This window comes from Ranitomeya variabilis, chromosome 1 (genome assembly GCF_051348905.1).
Source record: "Ranitomeya variabilis isolate aRanVar5 chromosome 1, aRanVar5.hap1, whole genome shotgun sequence".
Taxonomy (NCBI): Eukaryota; Metazoa; Chordata; class Amphibia; order Anura; family Dendrobatidae; genus Ranitomeya; species Ranitomeya variabilis.
The window spans coordinates 1,008,537,124-1,008,563,568 of record NC_135232.1 but is presented as its reverse complement, the minus strand read 5'-3'; the positions used below and the strand labels follow the sequence as shown (position 1 = coordinate 1,008,563,568).

Sequence of the window (26,445 nt, the reverse complement as noted above, 5' to 3'; positions counted from 1 at the left end):
TGATGTGAAGACTGGAAAGTCAAAATGTATTTTACATATTACTTTGAAAATGCAAGAGCGAAATGTATTGATATTAAAACCATTGATTCTTTACCGAAGCTAGACCCAGAGGTAAATAGCAAATTCTGTATGATAAAATGTGAAGAAAGCTGTTAATACATTCCTTTTCATTTAAACCAGTATCTATGGGAAATAACGCAGAGAAATCACATCTATTATTTGCAATCAGTCTCTAGACACAAAAGAGCTCAGGCAGCGAATTGGTATTATGACCGTGATCTGTGGAAGAGAACTTTAAGGATTGCATTCAATGTAATGGATCCACGTGCACCATCAGCATACAAAGGGTTACTACTGCTCCTTATTTCTCCATCAAAAGAGCTCTCCTGTTCATTGGCTGCGAACATGCAGCCTGTATCCAACCCCTGTACCAGTCCAGCCTCCTAGCAGGGCTTCAGCGGATTTCAGTGTATAGGAATGCAGCAGCTCGGAGTGGACTCTGCACTTCTGACTGCGTTACATGTCCACCTTTCTGCTCTGGATCTGACATTTTCTATTATGCATACAATACATGATCATCATCCTCATTATCCTGTCTAGCAGGACAACTAGGGGGAAGCTTGGCTTTTCATCTGGGATTACAGAGTTCTCATTGTGGAGCTGTTCTTGGTGCTGAATCAAGTGTCCTGCTGTTTTCTACTGCCAGCTACAGTCATCTATCACTTTGATGATTTTAATTTCACAGCCCATGACAAGCAAACATGGCCAGGATCAGGTGTATACTCACGGCTGTCTCTGGGTTTTACTTCTGGGAAGCTGCACTGTTGTTAAGGTATGGCATGTTCAACTCTATAAGTAATGCTGCTTACAGCCTGTGCATTGTGCAACCTGTGCAAGTAGATAGATAGATAGATAGATAGATAGATAGATAGATAGATAGATAGATAGATAGATAGATAGATAGATTAGACTGATATACAAGCATAACTGTTTGCTATATTGATATATTTGTATTAGATTATACATGTATATAACTATATATATATACACGAGTGTTTGCATATATATATATTATTTATAAATTTATGTGTGTGTGTGTGCATATACACATATGCATATGTATGTACTGCATATATAGTATATTTATTTAAAAAATCTCAATGTTATTATTATAACCCATAGATATGTTCCAGCTGTTACTACAATGAATTACAATGCCGACAACTGTTACTCAAGTGCCAATGTAAAAGTTAGTTGTATCTAATGTAACGTTGACTCCCCCTCCTCTTAAACTTCAAGTTGCAATACAATATTCATATTCTATCAACACTACACAGGTGTAGACGAATAAATATATATATATATATATATATATATATATATATATATATATATATATATACACACACACACACACACTTATTTATATATTATACATATATAAAATGTAAATAAATATATATTCATATTTTTTATAAAATAAATATGTTTATATAATTTACATTTAGATAAATATGCTTATCTACACTTTAATGTTCATGATGTTGATTTTTTTAAATTTATTCATGGCTTCAATCAATATTCTGGCCTTGATTAGAAGAACACTTAGCTAAATATTTTTCGAAGGTAGCTTTCCACTTGTTTTTAATTAGACGTGATCACTTACCCATGAGTGACAAGCTGTAAACCTCTTACATACTCAGAGTTACAAATCCCAGAGTACACCAGTCAGATTTTGTTTCATCTGGTTACATGCGCAACATTGCCACCTTTTTTACATAGTAAATGCTTTTATCTGAACATATGGGGGGAAACTAGTGTAACTACATACAAGTCTGCATTTATTGTGCTGTGAATTTCCATCTTATAGCACAACAATAGGTTTTGTTCATAGAATTAATATGGAAATCAGGAAATTTCAATAAATGTCATTTGTTTTTAACTTTTCATAATATTATCTAGCAGTGCTGATAAATATTAAATGTACAATGAATGAATGCCCTAGTGGCTTTATTATCTAGTATTCTGTACTAGAATTAATATAATAATAGAGATTCAAGGTCACAAAGAGCTTTCAGTCTAATTCCAGACTTTTAAGTCTATAATTCCTGAACATAAATGCAAGGTACATGTTTCATGTATTAATGTGTCAATGATTACAATCAATAAGAATTCATATTTCTTTGGTTATCAATTTTGAACTGCTAAGGAATTTAGTAAGAAGGCAATTGTGCATTAGGAGTCATTATATTGGCATAACTGACATTACATTTGGGGCTCAGAAAATTAATTTATATGGTGATTAGTGTTATTATAGTAATTTTAGGATTTACTGTTGTGAATGTTACAATTTTTAAGCTCAAACTATGTATGTGTAAGTTAGGATATAAAAAGAAAATAAGATGGTTAACCCCTTTCTGCCAGCTGACGGAATAGTACGTCAGCTGGCAGATCCCCTGCTTTAAGGTGGGCTCCGGCGGTGAGCCCACCTTAAAGCCGCGATATGTCAGCTGTTTTGTACAGCTGACATGTGCGCGCAATGAGCGCGAGCGGAATCGCGATCCGCCCGCGCCCATTAACTAGTTAAATGCCGCCATCAAGCGCTGACAGCGGCATTTAACTAGCGCTCCCGGCTGCGCGGCCGGAGCTGCTCGCACCGATGACCCCCGTCACATGATCGGGGGTCAGCGGTGCATTGCCATAACAACCAGAGGTCTCCTTGAGACCTCTATGGTTGTTGATGGCCAATTGCTTTGAGCGCCACCCTGTGGTCGGCGCTCAAAGTACACCTGCATTTCTGCTACATAGAGGTGATCTGTATTTCACCTCTATGTAGCAGGGCCGATCGAGTTGTGCATGCTTCTAGCCTCCTATGGAGGCTATTGAAGCATGCCAAAATTAAGAAAATTTTTAAAAAAAAAATATAAAAAAAATAACAAATATATAAAAGTTCAAATCACCCCCCTTTCGCCCCAATCAAAATAAAACAATTAAAATAAAAATCAAACATACACATATTTGGTATTGCCGCATTCAGAATCGCCCGATCTATCAATAAAAACAAAGGATTAACCTGACCGCTAAATGGTGTAGCGAGAGAAAAAATCAAAACGCCAAAATTACGTTTTTTTGTTCCCCGCGCCATTGCATTAAAATGCAATAACGGGCGATCAAAAGAATGTATCTACACCAAAATGGTATCATTAAAAACGCCAGCTTGGCATGCAAAAAATAAGCCCTCACCTGGCCCCAGATCACGAAAATTGGAGACGCTACGGGTATCGGAAAATCGTGCAATTTTTTTTTTTTTTAGCAAACTTTGGAATTTTTTTTCACCGCTTAGATAAAAAAATAACCTAGACATGTTAGGTGTCTATGAACTCTTAATGACCTGGAGAATCATAATGGCTGGTCAGTTTTAGCATTTGGTGAACCTGGCAAAAAAGCCAAACAAAAAACAAGTGTGAGATTGCACTTTTTTGCAATTTCATTACACTTGGAATTTTTTTCCTGTTTTCTGTTACATCGCATGGTGAAACCAATGGTATTGTTCAAAAGTACATCTTGTCCCACAAAAAATAAGCCCTCACATGGCCATATTGACGGAAAAATAAAAAAGTTATGGCTCTGGGAAAGAGGGGAGCGAAAAACGAAAATGAAAAAACGGAAAAAGCTCTGGGGGTGAAGGGGTTAATATATGTAAAGTCATATAATGAGTAGGAAAATCTTATTTTGTCATGATGGACAGACTAAGGGAATGTTCAATTTTAGTGTATAAGTGTATATGCCCATACATGTTATATGATGGAAGAATACTATATGTGTTGCAAGAGTTTCCTGCCCTTCTTGACTGATTTGCTCCTTTTTCCAAAAAACTGTTTCATGTTCTTGAGTTACGGCTTTGCTATTTATACTAGGGATGTGCTAAGAGACACTTTCCAATGATCACATAGCAATAATAAACATCTGTTTTATTAAAGTGAGATAAATCAATACACTAACTATTCATTTCCCAGAGCTCTTTAAATTCTCTCAGGGAATTTTCAGTAATTCCAAGGAGAATATTAGAAGGTTAGTGGGTTTATTCCAATGCAGCTGCACTTTAAATGCTGAAATGCAACCTACTGATTTGGTGAAGGCTATTAAGCAATCTCTACTTTGGGATGTTACTCTTAAAGATACCTATATACTCAAACTAATATCTAGTACAGAAAATCACTTTGTGATTTTATCATAATTTTAAACTTCTTATGTAATATTGTAAGATTATTAAATAGATCAATATATGTGACATTTTATATTTTACTGCATTACATTACTTAGAGAAGACCTGATGGATGTTCCTCTTTCTTCCCTGATATGTCACTTTTTGGTAAAAATATTAGTGGCAATTCATCAAAGCTTTTACACCAGAAATAAACATGGAAAACCTTTTGCAAAGTTGCAAAATGTTTGCGTAATGAGGAGTTGTTAAAAAATTGGTGACTTTTGGGGTAGGTGCACACAGTCAGAAATTGGCAGCGCTTTGGACACAGCACATGTCCGCTGCTTCCAAAGTGCTGCCGGCTTTTGAGCACAGGTGATTCCACATGTGTTCATTGAACCATGCGCCATCATTGCATCCACTACATTGTATGGGTGAGATTTATTTTGCGGAGACTCGTGTCTCCGCAGGATAAATTGACATGCTGCCGTCTAGAGAAAAGCACCGCATGTCCATCTCTGCAGGTAAGCCTCAGGCATCGGTGCACACATAGTGGACATGGGATTTATTGAAATTCCATCTACTATGCTGTAACATCTGGATGCTGTGGGTTCTACGCTGAGGTGGTATGCAGCGTCCAACCCAGAGTGTTTATTGATCGTGTGCACCTACCCTTGGAGTTTTCACCCCAGTTTGAAGCACAGCTCAGCCAAAATGCTCAGAGTTGCAGAGGATTTTTGTGCAAGGACCTTTTTGGGCACATGTACAGAACCCTTCGGGTATGTTTCCACGTTCAGTTTTGCTTCAGGCTTTGGTCAGGATTTTATGCAGGTAAAATCCTGACCAAAACTGCACCTGAGGTCACTGGCAGGTCACCTGCGGTGTACCTGCGTGTTTTGCTCATAGTAGCAACATGCTGCGTTTCGAAAAAACGCACCACGCATGCGTTTTCGCGGCAAAAACGCATGCGTTTTTTAACGCATAGTGGAGTCTGGATTTCAAGAAATCCCATCCACTATGCTGTAACATCTGGACGCTGCGTTTTTGACGCTGCGGAAAAACGCAGCGTCAAAAACGCAGCGTATCCTGAACGTGGAAACATACCCTTCCAGGTCTATAAACCCAGGATGCCTCTACTTAGTGTGAGAGACCTGGAGATTTCAGCATGGCCGATAGCAATCAAAAGATTGGACGAACACTGGACAGGTAGTGGTGAGAAGTGTAGGGGCCAGAGAGGTGAATGGTGAGGTGAGTATAATAATTTTTGTATTTTTTACATATGGCATTTAATCTCTTGTATCTAAAGAGACCCAACAGAATAATAATGGACATAAAATGTGCAGAGAATAAATTCTCGATTTGAATTTCCTGGGAAAATCTGTGTGAACAGGCAAAAGTTGCCTGATACACTCATCTCTACTAGCAATACACATTCAATAGCTTTGAGAAAAATGAGCATGTTATTCCTAATAAACTCACCATATGCATGCATGCTCGCTTCACCAGAATGTGCATATGTTTGGAATGGAAAGAAAAGTGTTAGCCAATCACGGAGACCTCCGCAGGATAATATTTGGACATGCCAAAATTCATCATGGCCGATTTTTTGTTTGTCAGACAAAGAATAAATTAGCAATGAACAAAGCACCTGCATGCATATTGCCTACCATTAGAGGAAAGAAGAATAAGAGGTTTATTGTACTAACAGAAAATGTGCAATCTGCATTCAAACAAAATTTGACAGGTGCATAAGTATGGGCACCCTTATCATTTTCTTGTTTTAAATACTCCTACCTACTTTTTACTGACTTACTAAAGCACTTTTTTTGGTTTTGTAACCTCATTGAGCTTTGAACTTCATAGCCAGGTGTATGCAATCATGAGAAAAGCTACTTAAAGTGGCCACTTGCAAGTTGTTCTCCTGTTTGAATCTCCTCTGAAGAGTGGCATCATGGGCTCCTCAAAACAACTGTCAAATGATCTGAAAACAAAGATTATTCAACATAGTTGTTCAGGGGAAGGATACAAAAAGCTGTCTCAGAGATTTAACCTGTCAATTTCCACTGTGAGGAACGTAGTAAGGAAATGGAAGAACACAGGTACAGTTCTTGTTAAGGCCAGAAGTGGCAGTCCAAGAAAATGTTGAGATCAGTCAAGGACAATCCTCAGACCACCTCCAGAGAGCTGCAGCATCAACTTGCTGCAGATGGTGTCACTGTGCATCGGTCAACTATACAACGCACTTTGCACAAGGAGAAGCTGTATGGGAGAGCGATGCGAAAGAAGCCATTTCTGCAAGCACACCACAAACAGAGTCGGCTGAGGTATGCAAAAGCACATTTGGAGAAGCCAATTTCTTTTTGGAAGAAGGTCCTGTGGACTGATGAAACCAAGATTGAGTTGTTTGGTTATACAAAAAGGCGTTATGCATAGCGGCAAAAAAACACAGCATTCCAAGAAAAACACTTGCTACCCACAGTAAAATTTGGTGGAGGTTCCATCATGCTTTGGGGCTGTGTGGCCAATGCCGGCACCTGGAATCCTGTTAAAGTTGAGGGACGCATGGATTCCTCTCAGTATCAGCAGATTCTTGACAATAATGTTCATGAATCAGTGACAAAGTTGAAGTTACGCAAGGGATGGATCTTTCAACAAGACAATGATCTAAAACACCGCTCCAAATCTACTCAGGCATTCATGCAGAGGAACAATTACACTGTTCTGGAATGGCCATCCCAGTCCCCAGACCTGAATATCATTGAACATCTGCGGGATCATTTGAAGAGGGCTATGCATGCTCGGCGACCATCAAACTTAACTGAACTGGAATTGTTTTGTAAAGAGGAATGGTCAAAAATACCTTCATCCAGAATCCAGGAACTCATTAAAAGCTACAGGAAGCGACTAGAGGCTGTTATTTTTGCAAAAGGAGGATCTACTAAATATTAATGTCACTTTTATGGTGAGGTGCCCATACTTATGCACCTGTCAAATTTTGTTTGAATGCAGATTGCACATTTTCTGTTAGTACAATAAACCTCATTTCAAGGCAGAAACATTACTGTGTCCAACAGTTATTAGATACATGAAACTGAAGTAGCTGTTGCAAGAAAAACAATTTTTATAAAACATTAAGCTTAAGATTTATAGGGGTGCCCAAACTTTTTCATATAACTGTATGTTAGGTATGTTTGGCTGTGATTCATTCTGCTCTTTCTGTTGAAATAAAAATGCAACCAGTTCTGAATTATCCAGAAAAAGAAATACTGAAAATTTCATGCAGTCCACCCCTTTCCCATAACTCTTTTCTGGATCTTAGGTCAATGTTGGTCACAGAAATTTAGCATGTGTAGGTTGGTGTTGGCAGTAGGATTATAAATTATGCAGATAATACAATACTAAAGGGAAAAAGAGTTGTCACAAATGCACTTATAAGTAGTCAGAAAACTTCACAAAGCTAAGTGAAATAGTAAAGTTGTAATCCACTTTGACGTACAGAGATGTACTGAAATTAAGGTAAGAAAAATAGCACTACCCACAGCTGTTATGCAATAAATGCATTAGGTCGGATAACCCTTCAAAAAGAACTCCTATAATTATACCGAGGTTTATATGTGCAAACGTTTTAGACAGGAGTGGAAAAAAAAGTAGTAATGTTTAAAAAAAATTAATAGTTTATTTTTTAGCAATTAACAAAATGCAAAGTTACTGAAAAAAAGGAATCTAAACCAAATCAATATTTTGTCTGATCACCTTTTGCTTTCAAAACAGCATCAATTCTTGTAGGTGCAGTTGCACAAAGTCAGAGATATTGAAGGATTATACTCGGGTATATTAGTAACCAATTTTACCAAATAGATGATAACAATCATCATTTCCATTTGTTTTTTGAAACACAGTCAATTACTTAAAGTGAAACACCTGTGTAGAAAGCTTAAAACTGGTGCAGGAATAGTCAAATCTTTCTATGAATGTGAGGTTGTGGAAGACAGTCCATGTCACTGGTTAATCAGTGTGGAAAGGTTGAGCCCAACAACAAACCCCAAGGTAGTTATACTGCTTAATCAAGGTCTTTCCCAGGAAAAGAGTTTAAAGTCTACATTAGCATATAATAAGCACCAACAAATGAGCACTGTTTAACCCCTTCACCCCCAAGGGTGGTTTGCACGTTAATGAACAGGCCAATTTTTACAATTCTGACCACTGTCCATTTATGAGGTTATAACTCTGGAACGCTTCAACGGATCCTGGTGATTCTGACATTGCTTTCTCGTGACATATTGTACTTCATGATATTGGTAAAATTTCTTTGATATTACCTACATTTATTTGTGAAAAAAAAACAGAAATTTGGCAAAAATTTTGAAAATTTTGCAATTTTCCAACTTTGAATTTTTATGTAATTAAATCACAGAGATATGTCACACAAAGTACTTAATAAGTAACATTTCCCACATGTCTACTTTACATCAGCACAATTTTGGAACCAACATTTTTTTTGTTAGGGAGTTATAAGGGTTAAAATTTGACCAGCAATTTCTCATTTTTAACAACACCATTTTTTTTTAGGGACCACATCTCATTTGAAGTCATTTTGAGGGGTCTATATGATAGAAAATACCCAAGTGTGACACCATTCTAAAAACTGCACCCCTCAAGGTGCTCAAAACCACATTCAAGAAGTTTATTAACCCTTCAGGTGTTTCACAGGAATTTTTGGAATGTTTAAATAAAAATGAACATTTAACTTTTTTTCACACAAAATTTATTTCAGCTCCAATTTGTTTTATTTTACCAAGGGTAACAGGAGAAATTGGACCCCAAAAGTTGTTCTCCAATTTTTCTTGAGTAGGCTGATACCCCATATGTGGGGGGAACCACCGTTTGGGCGCATGGGAGGGCTCGGAAGGGAAGGAGCGCCATTTGGAATGCAGACTTAGATGGAATGGTCTGCAGGCATCACATTGCGTTTGCAGAGCCCCTAATGTACCTAAACAGTAGAAACCCCCCACAAGTGACACCATTTTGGAAAGTAGACCCCCTAAGGAACTCATCTAGATGTGTTGTGAGAGCTTTGAACCCCCAAGTGTTTCACTACAGTTTATAACGCAGAGCCGTGAAAATAAAAAATATTTTTTTTTCCACAAAAATTATTTTTTAGCCCCCAGTTTTGTATTATCCCAAGGGTAACAGGAGAAATTGGACCCCAAAAGTTGTTCTCCAATGTGTTCCAAGTACGCTGATACCCCAATTATAACTGAAACCCTAATCCAAACACACCCCTAACCCTAATCCCAACGGTAACCCTAACCACACCTCTAACCCAGACACACCCCTAACCCTAATCCCAACCCTATTCCCAACCGTAAATGTAATCCAAACCCTAACTTTAGCCCCAACCCTAACCCTAACTTTAGCCACAACCCTAACTGTAGCCTTAACCCTAGCCCCAACCCTAGCCCCAACCCAACCCTAGCCCTTACCCTAGCCCTAACCATAGCCTAACCCTAGCCCTAACCCTAAACCTAACCCTAGCCCTAACCCTAGCCCTAACCCTAACCCTAGCCCTAACCCTAGCCCTAACCCTAACCCTAACCCTAGCCCTAACCCTAATGGGAAAATGGAAATAAATACATTTTTTAATTTTTCCCTAACTAAGCGGGTGATGAAGGGGGGTTTGATTTACTTTTATAGCGAGTTTTTTAGCGGATTTTTATGATTGGCAGCCGTCACACACTGAAAGACGCTTTTTATTGCAAAAAATATTTTTTGCGTTACCACATTTTGAGAGCTATAATTTTTCCATATTTGAGTCCACAGAGTCATGTGAGGTTTTGTTTTTTTCAGGACGAGTTGACGTTTTCACTGGTGACATGTTTGGGCATGGTAGATTTTTTGATCGCTTTTTATTCCGATTTTTGTGAGGCAGAATGACCAAAAACCAGCTATTCATGAATTTCTTTTGGGGGAGGCGTTTATACCATTCCGCATTTGGTAAAATTGATAAAGCAGTTTTATTCTTCGAGTCAGTACGATTACAGCGATACCTCATTTATATCTTTTTTTATGTTTTGGAGCTTTTATACGATAAAAATTATTTTATAGAAAAAATAATTATTTTGGCATCGCTTTTGTTCTGAGGACTATAACTTTTTTATTTTTTTGCTGATGATGCTGTTTGGCAGCTCGTTTTTTGCGGGACAAGATGACGTTTTCAGCAGTACCATGGTTATTTATATCCTTTTTTTATCGCGTGTTATTCCACTTTTTGTTTGGCGGTATGAGAATAAAGCGTTGTTTTTGCATTTTTTTTTTTTTACGGTGTTCACTGAAGGGGTTAACTAGTGATATAGTTTTATAGGTGGGGTCGTTACGGACGCGGCGATACTAAATATGTGTACTTTTATTGTTTAATATTTTTTTTTATTTAGATAAAGAAATGTATTCATGGGAATAATATTTTTTTTTCTTTATTTAGGATTTTTTTTTTCTTTTTTTTTTACACATGTGGAAATTTTTTTTTTTACTTTTTTACTTTGTCCCAGGGGGGACATCACAGATCGCTGATCTGACAGTTTGCACAGCACTCTGTCAGATTACCGATCTGAGTTCCAGTGCTGCAGGCTTACCAGAGCCTGGTCTGCACCCGGAAGTAATCCCTGCAGGACCCGGATGCAGCCCCGCCGCCATTTTGGATCCGGGGCCTACAGGGATAGGAAGTAAGAGACCCTCGCAGCAACGCGATCACATCGCGTTCCTCTGGGGGTATCAGGGAAGTCCGCAGGGAGCCCCCTCCCTGCGCGATGCTTCCCTGTACCGCCGGCACACCGCGATCATGTTTGATCGCGGTGTGCCAGGGGTTAATGTGCTGGGGGCGGTCCGTGACCGCTCCTGGCACATAGTGCCAGATGTCAGCTGCGATAGGCAGCTGACACCCGGCCGCGATCGGCCGCGCTCCCCCCGTGAGCGCGGCCGATCGCGCTGGATGTACTATTCCGTCCTTGGGAATTAGGGCCCACCCCACATGGACGGAATAGTACATCCAATGGCAGAAAGGGGTTAATGACTGTAGACATAGTGGTCGGCCAAGGAAACTTCATGCAGCAGGGGATAGACACATCATGCATATTTCCCTTTGAAATTGGAACATTTTCAGCAGTGGCATCAGCTCGGATATAGCAGTAATCAGTGGAATCAAGCAGCGACACCCATCTATTGTTCAGAGAAGTCTTACCAGAACAAGTTTTCATGGAAGACTTGCAGCCAAAAAGCCAAACCTTCAATGTGGGAATGGAGCCAAGAGACTCAATTATACATGGAAAAATAGGAACAGGGAGGTGGAAAAATAGTCACAGATCCTCTGGACTGATGAGTCAAAATATGATATACGATACGATACAGCACACTTTATTAATCCCAGGGGAAATTACGGTATTACAGCAGCAATACAAACAACAGTACATAAAATATTAGGACACAAATCCTCCACAAGTATACCAACATTACATAGCAAATAAATGTGGGTAGTTCAGGTATATGAGTCACTGTTAATTGACATTAGTACACCTGCAATCAGTCATTGTTGTCTACCACCCTTAGGAAATTGTTATACATCCACATAGCAGTAGGTACTAATGATTTCCTGAATTTCTCCTTCTTACACTTTAGTAAGCTTAGACAGCTGCTGAATGTGCTTTTATGCTTCAAGAACAGCTCGTATAGTCGGTGTTTATTATTATTCATTATAGCCCTACACGTCTTCTGAATCCTATCCTCCAATACCTCCTCAAAAGAGTTCAGATGGAAGCCAACAACCGCGCTTGCCTTCTTGATAAGTTTGTTGAGCTTATTAGCGTCAGATACTAGCACACTACTGCCCCAGCAAATGATTGTAAAAAGATGGAGCTTGCCACAACGGACTGGTAGAACATTTCCAACATTTTACTGCACACATTGAACCACCTGAGCTTCTGAAGAAAGTACAGTCTGCTCATTCCCTTCTTGTGAACCTTTTCTGTATGACACCTCCAATCGAGTTTACTGTCAAGGTGAACCCCCAAATATTTGTAGCTCTCAACAATCTCAACCTCAATATTGATCGGTAAGTAATCCTCCTTTTTCCTTCTATAACTCACCACCAACTCCTTGGTTTTCTTTACATTTAGTTTTAGACAGTTAGTCCGGCACCAATCCACAAAGTCAGAATCCACCCTTCTATATTCCTCCTCCTCCCCCTGGCCCCCCATAATGCCCCCTATAATCACTGAGTCATCTGAGAATTTTTGGAGGTGACAAAAATCTGATTTATACTGAAAGTCAGCTGTATACAATGTGAAGAGGAAGGGTGACAACACTGTACCCTGAGGGGCTCCAACACTACTCTGTACACTGCCATATACCACCTCCCCATCCTTACAAACTGCGACCTGTCTGTCAGGTAGTCACTTATCCAAGTTCACCATCCCCTCATCCACTGACATATCAGTCAACTTATTATGCAGTAAGTAAAAATAATCACTGCACTCGTATATTTTCAAATTGCATTTATCAAAAGTTTATTTGACTTGACTCAGTGAAAAGAGGTATTTGGCGAATTGTACTTGGCGAATTGACGTTTCGGCCAACCCGTGGCCTTGATCACAAAATCGCCCATTAGAACTCTGTTGTTTATAAAGAAAGGACCCTGTATGACTGGTGAGTCAGATAAAGGGATGTAGTTGCATACCCTGTCCTGCGTGTAGGATCAGAGATACAAATCAGGCTGTGTCCTTCCTGTGTTCTCTGGAATGTCCCGGAGGGAGCATGGAAATATAGTGCTGTATCACCTATTCAGGGGCACAGACGTATTCAGGGATATAGCTGGTAGTAAACTCCCTGTGTGATGTGGTATGCTGCAGGTGGAGCGGGGATAGCGTCCGTCTCTGTCTCTGGATAAGCTTATCCACCGCTGTGACACAGGATTGTGTCGGCTTCCTCCACTTCGCCACCAACGCTTGCCCCTGCTTGCACAGGAGACAGAGACGGACGCTATCCCCAGCTCCACCTGCAGCATACCACATCACACAGGGAGTTCACTACCGCAACTATATCCCTGAATACGTCTGTGCCCCTGAATGTATAGGTGATACAGCACTATATTTCCATGCTCCCTCCGGGACATTCCAGAGAACGCAGGAAGGACACAGCCTGATTTGTATCTCTGATCCTACACGCAGGACAGGGTATGCAACTACATCCCTTTATCTGACTTACCGGTCATACAGGGTCCTTCCTTTATAAACAACAGAGTTCTAACAGGCGATTTTGTGATCAAGGCCACGGGTCGGCCGAAACGTCAATTCGCCAAGTACAATTCGCCAAATACCTCTTTTCACTGAGTCAAGTCAAATAAACTTTTGATAAATGCAATTTGAAAATATACGAGTGCAGTGATTATTTATACTTTATGACTTGTGGGATCGAGTATCCCGTTCACTGGCACCGTGAACCATATTGATTGAGTGCTAGCTTTCAATATTCTCCATAGTTATTATGCAGTAAGAGCGGCTGTAAGGTATTGAAAGCACTTGAGAAGTCAAAGAACTACACTACAGTTCCATCATTGTCCAAGAATAAATGTACTGCATGTAACAGTGACACTACAGCATCATCCACCCCAATCTCTGCTGGTACGCTAACTGTAGGGGGTCAGTAAACGCCCTCACCCTCGGACACAAGTAGGCAAGTATTATTCTCTCCAAGGACTTCATAGCATGTGATGTTAAGGCCACTGAATGATAGCCTTGTAGGGAAGTTGGAAAAGTGGTCTTAGGAAGCGGCACCAGGCAAATGGTGTTCCACAGTTCTGGTATACCCTGTTATTGAAGGCTCCAGTTAAACAGATGCTGGAAGACAGTACACAGTTGGTTTGCGCACACTCTGAGGACACGTGGACTGAGGCCATAGGACCCAGCTGCTTTGCCAATAGCAAGTCTACTGAACTGTTTTCTCACGTCGCTTTGGGAAACTGTGAAAGCAGGCAGTTTATCCCCCAATGTCAATGCTGCTGATCCTTTCTCAGCTCCATCCCCCATTCCTGATGATGCTGTGCTTGTGTTGGTGAATCTGTTGTAAAACTCATTCATTTCATTAGCCAAGGGCAGATCCACTTCCCCACACTCCAGCTTTGCCTTAAACCCAGTTAGCTGTTTCATGCCAGACTACACCTCCATATAATAGTTGTGTGACAATTTTTTTTTAATTTAATTCGGAACGCCTCACGGGCCTTTTAAATTTTCCCCTTTAAATCCCTTTGTATCAATTTCAGTTTCTTTGTATCCTTCATTTTAAATGCCAGTTTTTTCTTGTTTAGTAAGTGTTTCAATACTTTTGTAATCCAAGGTTTGTTATTTGCATAACATTGAATCTTTATAGCTGGTACAACAGTGTCAATACAAAAATTCATATAATCCGTTACTGGCACGCCAATATCATGCTCTCCCCTGTGGCATATCACCTCCCAGTCTGTGAGGTCAAAGCAGTTTTGCAGAGCCTCCTCCGCCGCTGTAGTCCACTTCCTGATTAGTTTTATTGTCGCTGGTTCTTTGCTAACAACAGGTTGGCATGATGGAGACAATAGTGTGAGGTTGTGGTCTGATTTCCCAGAGGGGGCAGTTCAGACAATGAATAAGCAAAATATCTATCTATCTATCTATCTATCTATAAACATATAGTCAATATATTTGACTGTAACAGGAGGAGGTTGTTTTCCCAAAATGCTGGAGAGCAGTACAATAATGAGTGTCTGCAGGCAACAGTGAAACATGGTGAAGGTTCCTGCAAATTTGAGACTGCATTTCAGAAACTAAACCTGAGGATTTGGTCAGAATTAATGGTGTCATCAATACTGACAAAACAAGTAGATATTTATCCATCATGTAATACTATCATGGTAGTGTCTGACTGACTCCAAATTTTTTCTACAGCTTTATGTCATTAAGAACAAACTTCAGTGTAAGAAGATCAACATATGCCCTGATATCAATATTTTTGAGTCTGTCTGGTGTTACAATAAAAGACAAATTTGTGCAAGCCTACCTTTACAGAAGATCTGTGAATATGTCTCCAAGATGTTTGGAGAAATTTCTTCATAAACTATATGCAAATGTACCTAGAAGAATTGATGTTATTCTGAAGGCAATTGATACTGCTTTGAAGGCAATAGTTAGTCACACTAAATATTGATTTGATTCACATATCTATTATGTTCATTCAAATTCCATTTTGGTAATAGCTAAAAATAAAAGATTAAAATTTCTACTTTGGAGAGCATATTCACTATGCAGTATATTTTACATATTTTTCATATCGCTTTGCATAGTACTACACTGTTTATTGCTGCTGATCGTTACATGTCATATATAGAAAAAATCCTGTGATTGTCAGCTAATTATCTTTTTCACTTTATATATATGCGGCCCATATTTCACATTTTACAGATCTGCAACTGTGAAGCAATTTATAAAAATATATTTTAGTAGCATTTAGTCCAATGATTGCCTTTCTTACGGGCTTCCTAATGCTCTCTTATCCCCCAATGTCAATGCTGCTGATCCTGTATAGGATTATACAGATATAGAAGCGATACCCTCACAATCAGCCATTGAAGCCTCAAAATGTTGATTAACCTCAAATTCCAAAATTTTCAACTCACTTTGTCTTACAATATCAATAAAACAAAAAAAAAAAAAAAGATTTCCACAAAAATGTTATTTGAGCCCAAATTTTTTCATTTTCACAAAAATAGCAGAAAAAAATGGATGGCAAAATGTGGTGTGCAATTTCACCCGAGCGCAGACTTTTGAGGCACAGTGCAAAACTCAGAAGGGAAGAAGCGCCATATTGGAGTTCATATTTTGCTGGGATGGTTTGAGGGTGTCATGTCACATTGGCAGAGCCCCTGAGGTGCCAAAACAGCAGAAACCCCCATAAGTGACCTCATTGTGCAACCCAACGAATTTATCTAGGGGTGCAATGAGCATTTTGACACCACATGTGCCTTACAGAACTTTATACTATTGCATGGTGAAGAATGAAAAAATACATTTTACCACTAAAATGTTGTTTTAGCCCCAAATTTTTAATTTTTATAAGGGCTAACGGCAAAAGATGGACATCTCAGTTTGCTGGGCAATTTCTCCTGAGTGCGCCAATACCCTACATGTAATCGGGAACTACTTTTCAGGCACAGTGAAAAGCTCAGAAGAGAAGGAGCACCATATAATAGTACAGATTTTACTGTTATGGTGTGCAGATGTAAGGCATCAGGATTCTCCCACTGCACAGGATAGATCCCAAGCCTTATCTGCCTCTGTAGTCTCTCATTCAGCTTCATCCACTGCCAGTGCTGCTGTTATTACCCCTTTGCTTATCCACTATTTCTATGGTATTCTGACCCTGGACTGTGACCTGACTTATGCATTTGTCTTTTCCCTTAGTTTACTACGTGCTCTCTTGGTACTGACCCCTGCCCATGAGTTTTGACTAGCATCACAGGAACATTTTAGATAACATTATAAATCACATTTATCCTGCGCTCTACACTAAGCACTTACTTTGGAGTTTCCATCTGTGACTTACATGAAACTTTGAGGGCTCCATTCACTATAATAAGGCAGCAGAGTTACTTTGGACACCATCTGGCCTCTATTCAGTGGTGTCATTCTTTCAGAGGTGCACAAAACTGTGGTCAACGCCACTTTTATGCAAGCCTAAAAACACAGACAACACCTGATCATAGGCCAGACAATGTCCACATTGTCTCCATCTGCATCATTATAAGGAAACTTGCATCAGGGGTTCCATTTGAATCATGCATTACAGAGATATACAAAGAAAACCTGATGCAAGCACTCAGCGTAGTGTGAAGGATAAATGTGCACGGAGCCTTACTGTGATCTTGTCATTTGAGGGCTTGTTTTTTGCAGGATCAGTTGATTTTTTTTGCACAATTTTTGGTCATATAACTTTTTTTGATCGATTTCTAAATAGATTTTTTGAGGCAGAATTAACAAAAAACTAGCAGTATTGGCAGTATTAAGAAAAAAACATTGTTTTTGTTTCTTTTTTAAAAAAATTTATGATTAATTTTTTTTATGATTCTCTCAAGGGGTTAACTAGTGTGACAATTTTATTGGCTGGGTCCTTCCAGAAATGACAGTGCCAAACAAGTGTACTTTTTTTGTTCATTTTGTTTAACATAAAAATGCTGTACCTATTTATTAGTATAATATTTTTTTTTTATTATTATTACTTTGTAATGTTTTTAAATAAATATTTTTGAAAATGATGTTCAACTTTTTTTTATTTTCTTGCTTAGTGCCTCTCTGGGACTTTCACTTCCAGCTGTCTGATTGCTGTTATAAAGTATTGCAATGCACAAGCATTGCAATGCTTTATACCTGTCAGTGCGACACAAGCTTCTTAGACCAAGCTCTGTGTATGGATTACCAAGCTTACCATACCCCGGTGACTTAGATTTCATATGACGACCTAGGGTCACCACTGCAATAATCAAGCCCTCGCAATAACATCATGAGGGCAGCCTTCTAAATGCTGTGATCGATATTGATCTCAGCATTTAACAGGTTAAAATTCCAGAGGCAGTGTAGGCACCATTCCTGGCAGAGAATGCCAGGTGTCAGCTATTATATAACAGAAATACCTGGCGACAATTGTGCGTTTAAAGCTCTTGTGCATGCAAAATTGCCAGGACATATCCATACATCCTAGGTTGGGAAATCCTTCCCAACTAGGATATATGGCTATATCCAAGATGGTGAAGACTGCTCCTTTACCTAAAGTTACACAGCATAGAGGCTGTCAGTCAATGAGTTGGATGCGGGGCTTGGCAGGAAATACAATTGGAGTAACACAACCGGCAGATCTACAGATTCATTTTCATATCTGTTCAAACACTGATTTCTCAGGAATGGAGGAACAGACTGGTTATGTAAAGGTATTGCTGGACTTATCTTTGCTACATGCACATATAAATAATTTGGATGGTGAAATCCTACTGACAGATTTCTTTTAATAAATTATACTGGTGCCCTAGAATAGTGGAAATAAAAAAAAGTTTGGGTCATTTTACTCCAAGGCAACCGAGGCTGTTTAAAAACAAAATGCATCTCAAAAGATTTTAAAAACTACAGTCTCTCGAACCAAACTTATTTTATATAGTAAAACTTTTATTTCACAATTAAACATTTGACAATTTTTTTTGTTTCATTTAATTATCAGCCATCTTTTTTATGGCAAATGTTTTCTTATAATTTTTGAGTTAGTTATCTGGATATGCATCTTACATGCTTGAAGAATTATTGCTAAATAACATTTTAGAATTCACGTAAGTTTATCTCTGTTAAAAAATTACAAATCAGGCATAAAATAATCACTTGACATGTCATAGTAACACATTGTAGGATAACAACAGTGTATTGTACTCCAGGCAGTTTCCTAATTGAAGAGGCTGTGTCCTTCTATAGATACTCAATTCCCGCGGGCAAAGTTAGAAGGGAGATTTTTGTGACTTGAAATCTAAAAAATAATCATTCTGTTGCTGTTCCATCAATTCAATAGTACAGTAAGGGCTGAAGTCACATAAATCTCCATCTCTATCTGCTATGATCTGGGTACTCTGTAGGGCACTGAATCATCATTAATATGGTAGTTGGCAGAAGCCCAGGCTCAGAAAACCCCTTAGATACTCTCTTTGGAATTGTCACTGTGACATGTTAGGACATTATTTTATGGATGGACCATGAAGAACAAATAATCTTCAGGGGTTATTCTCAATATCCATTGAAATCATCAACTGGTCCGGTAAGAAAACTGTCACCATGGTTTATTTATGCCATTAGTTTGTAGAACCATTCTGTTATGGAGGCTAGAATGCTCGTTGTATAATTTGTTATTTGTTATGTTACAAATAGGAGATTTTCTTTGAATGATGTCCTACTTTGACTTGTTTTGGATAAACAGCATAATTTGTGATATCAGTTGTTTTTACCATAATTGCCCTTTTTAACTCCATATTGATTATTATGAAGTTGTATGCTATCTGAATTTTTTTACAATTTATGTTCTAACATATCTATTTTTATATTTAAAAGAAGGTAATGAAAATTGTTTATGTTTACAAATATTTTCTAGCAGTTAAAGATTTTCTAAGACCAAAAATATACCGTATTTTCCGCTTTGTAAGACGCACTTTATTTCCCCCAAATTTGGGGGGGAAATGTGGGTGTGTCTAACAAAGTGGATATACCATTACAGGCTGGGATGAGGGGGTGTCCGCCGCCGCTACCGCCCGCCGCCACTGTTGCCTGCCGCCGCTGCCGGAGTTGTCCGCTGCTGCCCCGGGTGATGCTGGAGGCTCCGGTGCTGCGGGGGGCTCTGGCGACATTTTGTGAAAGACCAGAGCCCCCCGGCAGTTCGTCCATGCGTTCCAGTATGACTAACTCCGGGAAAATGGCCGCCGGAATCTCAGGAGATGAGATTTCAGCGCTGAGATCTCATCTCTCGAGATGAGATTTCAGCGCTGAGATCTCATCTCTCGAGATTCCGGCGGCCATTTTCCCAGAGTCAGTCATACAGGAACGCATGGACGAACTGCTGGGGTCTCTGGCTTTTCACAAAATGTCGCCAGAGCCCCCCGCAGCACCGAAGACAGCCCTGCAGCATCGGAGACACCCCTGCAGCACTGGAGCCCCCCTGCAGACACCCTCATCCCAGCCTGCAGCACAGGAGCCCCCCTGCAGCACAGGAGCCCCCTGCAGACCCCTCATCCCAGCTTGCAGCACAGGAGCCCCCCTGCAGACCCCTCATCCCAGCCTGCAGCACAGGAGCCCCCTGCAGCACAGGATCCCCCTGCAGACCCCCTCATCCCAGCCTGCAGCAATGCTCCACTCCTGCCTCCAGCAATGACCCTGGGACCCTGATCCACCACAGCCACAACCCCTGGTAAGTAATAAGACGCATGGATTATAAGACGCCCCACCAATTTATTAAAAAAAGTTTTTTCCTATTTTTCTCCTCAAAATTTGGGATGCGTCTTATAATCCGGAGCGTCTTACAAAGCGAAAAATACGGTAATTTTACTCCACTTTGAGGACGAACAATGAAACATTCAAAATCAATGCAAAAATGGAGTTTACAGGAAAATAGTTAAGAAACATTCTTTCCTGTATAATGACTTGTATGTAAGACAAAATGTAAAAAAGATTTTTTTTAAATAATATTTTAGTAAATCAAAATTATTATTTTTATTAAAAAATTGGAACTTTCAGTGTAATTTATGAAGGAAACAAGAAGTGCCCAAAATGTGATGGAAGAGGGACTCAGATACACCCTGTATTAGACAAAAAGGAGGGCCTCATACACATTCTGCTCAGTTTCTCATGTAGTGTTACTCCTAGACTCATAAATGCTATGCACTAAGTGCAAAGCCTGTCAAAAAATACAAGCAGGGTCATTTATACACCCTTGAAGGCACCAACTGCAATGTCTCATTCAAATATTTTAAACAAAGTATAATTGTGGTACTTCTACACTCATAAAAGTTCTGCATAGTGCAAAGCCTGCCAAAAATTATAATCAGGGTCATTCATATACCCTTGAAGGCACCAACTGCAGTACCTCATTCAAATTTTGTAACTAAAGTGTAATAGGGGTACTCCTACACTCATAATGGCTCTGCACAAAGTACAAAGCCAGGAAAAATTATCAGTAGACTCATCCACAGACCCTTGAAGGCAACAACTGGAGGGCCACATTAAAATATTAAGAAGTGTAGCTCATGTGCTCCTACACTCATAAAGGTTCTTAACAAAGTGCAAAGCCATGAAAAATGTGCCATAACAGGGTGGTACTCTCTTTCATAATCCAAGTAATTGTGTTGGAAAGGACACGGGTGATGTTCCTGGATACATGCTACAACAAGGCGAGGATGCCACACTGGGAGAAATATTGACAATTGGGGACCTAATTTGTACACCTGTAGCAGGCCAATTCTGTTTTTTATTAATCCCCACTTTTCCATACCACTAGATGACAGCAGCACATAATGTGTTTATAAAATTTGAATGAGGCCCTCCAATTGTTGCCTTCAGCAGTGTATGGATAACCTAGTTATAATTTTTTCCTGGCTTTGCACTTTGTGCAATAACTTTTTGAGTGAAGGAGTACAGCATGTATGTTTTCAAAATATTTGAATGAGTCCCACCAGTTATTGCCTTTCAGGGGTCTATGGATGACTGGATGACCCTCCTAATAATTTTTTCCTGGATTTGCACTTGCTGCAAAGCCTTTATGAGTTTAGAAGTACATCAACTGCACTTTCAAAATATTTTACGTTCCCAATTTTTTTCTAGATTTAATTAGTCATCCATACAGTTTAACACAGTTATTGTTATGCTACAGTGGTATGTAAACCTCCAAAAAAGTGTTGACATTTTTTTCTTGATTCAATTACCTACTCATAGAATACTACATGCTTTGTGGTACATATATGTGCTATATAAGACTCCAAAAAGTATTGTAAAATTGGTCAGGATTCAATTACTCAACCATACAGTGTGCTTAGTCTTAAATTTTGATGGTATATAACACTCAAAAAAATGTTCCAAAACATTTTATGGATTCAGTTACATAAAGACGCCTTTCTTAGATGGCGTTTGGTGTAACACAGCGGCACAGATGAGTATTCATGGCTTGGCTCTGTGGCTCTATGTGAGATATCATAAACACTGTTGAAGCTATAGATGAAGACCGGAGCTCAATAGCAGTAGCACATGTTTGGTGTGTCAGTTCATGCATAGAACAGAGCGGAGCCGGTTGAAAATATCTGGATTCTTATCCACATTGGGATAAGAATATTGGGTTCACAGTGAATGAATTTATGGGTGTGTAGTAGTCTAGGATTTGGCGCTTTGTGGGGCAAACCATCAAGATTGCCTAAAGCTCTTCATTGAGACCGGAGTATGACAGCAGGATATATGAGGGGCATGATAGCCCATGCAATTGTATAAAGTCGACCCGGCCGGATTTACCTAGGTGTACACCCATATTGTGTTAAGGATCTCTGGGCCATTGTGAATGACTATCTAGTTGATGCATATCTATCGCCATATGTGTTTTTATATAGCTCTTTTGCTTCTGGGGAATTAGGCAATCCCTAGCATAGTATTCATCTGTATAGTGCTAGAGGACCCTTTAGTGTCTGGGCAGGGGCCTTCATCAGTGGCTGCAGGGCTTACCAGGGCCCGCAGGGATAGTCATCGTTGAGCAGGGGTGCCATAATGCTCCCCCTAGGGTGTCTACCTCCGCAGCCAGGCAGGGGCAGTATAGGTGCCTTTTATAAGGTGATATAGGTTTCCCCATTAGTTTCGTATTTATCTGTTTTGAGCACTATTGTTTTGTTGGTTTTTGTTTTCTGTTGTTCACTGTAGGTGGGGTTGTTGCCTTGTTTTTAATAATAAAAAGGAATTTTATACTGAGGTTTTTTTCATATGATTTTGACGGTAAACACCTCGTGTTAAGTGGTATCCAAGTAAGATTTATCCTCATTGTTACCCAATCCAAACTGAGCAGATGAGATAAGGCTGGGCTGGGTAGTATTTCCCGTTAAATGTCTTCCTCCTTCTGCAACTGATCCGCATGCATAGTTTCATGTTTATTTGTGAGAAGCTACTGTTTAAGTAGGCACAGAAGCGAGATCGTTGCACTAACTATGGCATCATTGCTGCACACCATCTTTGTGCAGTCCTCATAGCCTTGGAGAAATGCACAAATGTCAGACATCCATGCCCACTCTGCAGATATTATGTGCGGAGACTGACAAGAGTACTGACAGGCGTGTTGGAACTGATACTCAACAGATGGCCTCTGCTGCTCATAAAGACTTGCCAGCATGTGCAGTGTGGAGATTCAGTGTGTTTAAACAATGCACACCAGTGTGTGATCAGGCACTTGCATGCACTGTTGCAGCACTGCCAGAACGGAAGCAGTTGTAGCGGACTTGTGTAAATGGAAGCTGATGCAGCGTACCTTGACCAGAAGCTCTGGCAAATCTGGGTATATTTACAGAATCCGCTGATCTAGCATCACACACAAACCTGCCTGGTTGAAGGTTGAGCAGCAAAAGCCACAGATCTGTCTGGTCTGCTCTTCCTTTAAGTAACTCGGTTGTTCGGTTTGTGTCCTAGACAAATAAGCTTTAACAGAGCTTGCTGATGCTTCACTGAGGCAGTGCTACAGAGCTTCAAGCTTTCTGCTGATGTAGATGATGTGTTCTGAAATAACACATGGGTGATGAAGGATGAGGAGGAGCATGAGGCAGTGCAGGAACTGATGTGTGATGAAGAGGAAACCCTAATACGAAAGTGTACCACAGAGCAAAAAAATAGTATATGGTTGAGTAACTGACTACAGAAAAATGTTTCAACTCTTTGAGAGTGTTATATATCACTGAAATGTAACACAGATCACCTAATAGTATATGGATGAATAATTGAATACAGAAAAAATTTTCAACTCTTTTTTGGACTGTTATATAATAACTATAAACACTACAGATTATGTAATACTCTATGGATGAGTAATTGAATACAGAACAATGTTTCAATGGTTTTTTGGAGTCTTACATGTAATGTACCACAAATCACCTAAAATTCTATGGATGACAATATAGTCAGTTTTTCACCTAAAAGATAAAAATGCAATCAACTGTCACAGCTGTATACAGTGTTTAGCAACAAATTAGTCGAAATCCCTGCCTAGAGACTGTATTCAGCCACTCACCCAGCTCCTGCAACTCTCTCTCCTTCCCTAGGCTAAATGCAGATGCACCCAGATACTTGAGTGATATCTGAGTATCATTGAGCACGTTCGCTCTCATTCTTATTAAATACTCATTATACTCTTCAAAATATTGATTGCATTTTATACCACAATGTTGAAGCAACTTTTTTGAGTTATGTTTGTGGCAGTTTTGTGTCCTTCAACTGACAAAATTTTCTTAAACATATTTTCTTTCAAGCACTTGTCGCTAATCTGAAAGATCGGTCATCTATTTCTAAAAAATATACCTATCACTGTAAAGTTAATTAATATTAAAAAACTGTGTGCATGTCATAGAGGCAGCTAATGCCACTGCTATGGGGCCATTGAGATAAGGGGCATATATGTTCCTTTTACTCAGACTCAGAAAAGTTATCAATCACGTAAAAAAAAGCTGCCTTGCATGTGATTGACAGATAAAAAAATGTCTACGAGGCAGTAAAGTCCAAGTGCTTTTTCTAAGGTTATTTATGCATAGTTGTAGAAATCTAAAACAACATATTTCTTACATTTATGCTGTCAATCCTTCTGTTAATACATTGTTCATTGAAATAATCAAATATGACTGTTTTTATTAAAATTTTCAAGGAATAACAACCTCAATAACAAGAAACACAAAAAGAAAAAAGAAAAAACAGGAGCTATTAAATCTAATGCAACCGTACATGGCCTATTTAATATATTATAGGGATCAGCGAACGTGCTCTTAAAATCGGTAATCACTAGTGATGAGCGAACGTGCTCGCCACTACTCGGTTCTCGCCCATAGGTAGGTAGGCAGGGGAGTCTATGTGCACATATCCACATAACTGCAAGGCTTGCAGGCATTGTATGTGAGTATATAGATCTCCCTACCTACCTCAAATAGCTCCATTCCTGTCTGTTGCTGCGTATTTTATATATACGTAGCTGCAGGTATCCGTGGCAATTTTTTTTTCAGCTTATACCTGCTCATTTTATTAGAAAGCAATCCATAGCCCCCTTTTTTCTACATTTATTTGCTTGGTCATGCTGCAGACTACAGCCCGGTCATTGCAATACAAGAGTATGAAACTCTAACAATTTAAAAAAAAAATTGTCCCAGGCATCAGATGTGAGTGCGCAGAAAAATCTGACCTTTTTTTTGGGTACTATATTATTTTTTGGAGTGTCTTACAACATTTTTGGACACCATTTTGCTGCCCCAAAAATCTGTAGCTGGCCCAAAAATATTTAGCTACAGTTCTTATATTTATCATTTTGTACTCCACATGCATCGCATATCATTGTGCTAAATATCTTACAATTTTAGTACTCCAATTTTTTTTAGTGTCATAGCCTACTTATTGACACAATTTTGGTGGGCCCGAAAAAAATCAAGGCCACATTTTTATCAGTCCATTATTTCCGTCTTACACCTGTCTCCATCTGTGGTCTCCAAATTCTTGCTTTTCAGGCATACATTGCATTTTTTGGTCTGCTAGCCCTGGTCTCCTCAGTATTTAGTGGTTTATTTATTTTTTTATTTTTTTAAAACCCACATATTTAAACAGTCTGTTATCTCCGTCAGACGCCTGGTGTATCTGTGGTGTCAAAATCCTTGCTTTCCAGGCATACGTTGCATTGTTTTGTCTGCTAGCCTTGGTCTACTCAGTATTTAGTGGTTTAATTTTTTTTTTTTTTAAAAGACCAAAGATTTAAACAGTATATTATCTTCATCAGACGCCTAGTGTATCTGTGGTGTCAAAATCCTCGCTTTGCAGGCATACGTTGAATTGTTTTGTCTGCTAGCTTTGGTCTACTCAGTACTCAGTATTTAGTGGTTTAAAAAAAAAGCTTACAAAAAGGCCACACATTTAAACAGTCTGTTATCTCCGTCAGATAATGCATTTGTAATTCAATTATTGGATTTTTCTCTATCTCATAATTTCTTTTTATTCAAGGGGTCCCTCTACCTGCAGCTCCAAGGCACCGCAATGGGCGCGGCCTTTGCGCCGGCCTACGCTAATTTGTTCTTGGGGCTGTGGGAGAGGGACCTATTCATGTCGGGTGAGGCACCATTGATGGAGCGTGTCCTCATGTGGACACGCTACATTGATGACGTCTTTTTAATTTGGCATGGGTCGGCTGATACACTTAAGGAGTTCATGACACAGCTTAACCAGAATGAATATAACATCCACTTGACCTATAAATTTGACCGTGAGATACTGGATTTCCTTGATGTTACCGTTCGGAGGGGGGCGGACGGGTGTCTATGTACAGATTTATATCGCAAGATCACCTCCGTGAATTCCTTACTTCACGCTACGTCAGCACATCCTCCAGCAGTCATAAGAGCGATACCAACGGGACAATTCCTGCGTCTTCGTAGGATTTGTTCG

At 39.4% G+C, this 26,445-nt stretch overlaps 1 protein-coding gene across 1 annotated transcript in view; it reads left to right on the top strand.

Annotated features, from left to right (window-relative positions):
• Positions 1-448: 448 nt before the first annotated feature.
• Positions 449-26,445, top strand: part of GLRA3 (glycine receptor alpha 3) — a 443,610-nt gene continuing 417,613 nt past the window's right edge. Inside the window, exon 1 of the mRNA XM_077279517.1 lies at positions 449-832. Within this exon, the coding sequence (XP_077135632.1) occupies positions 762-832 (71 nt within the window). The 5' untranslated portion in view covers positions 449-761. The remainder of the gene's footprint in view (positions 833-26,445) is intronic.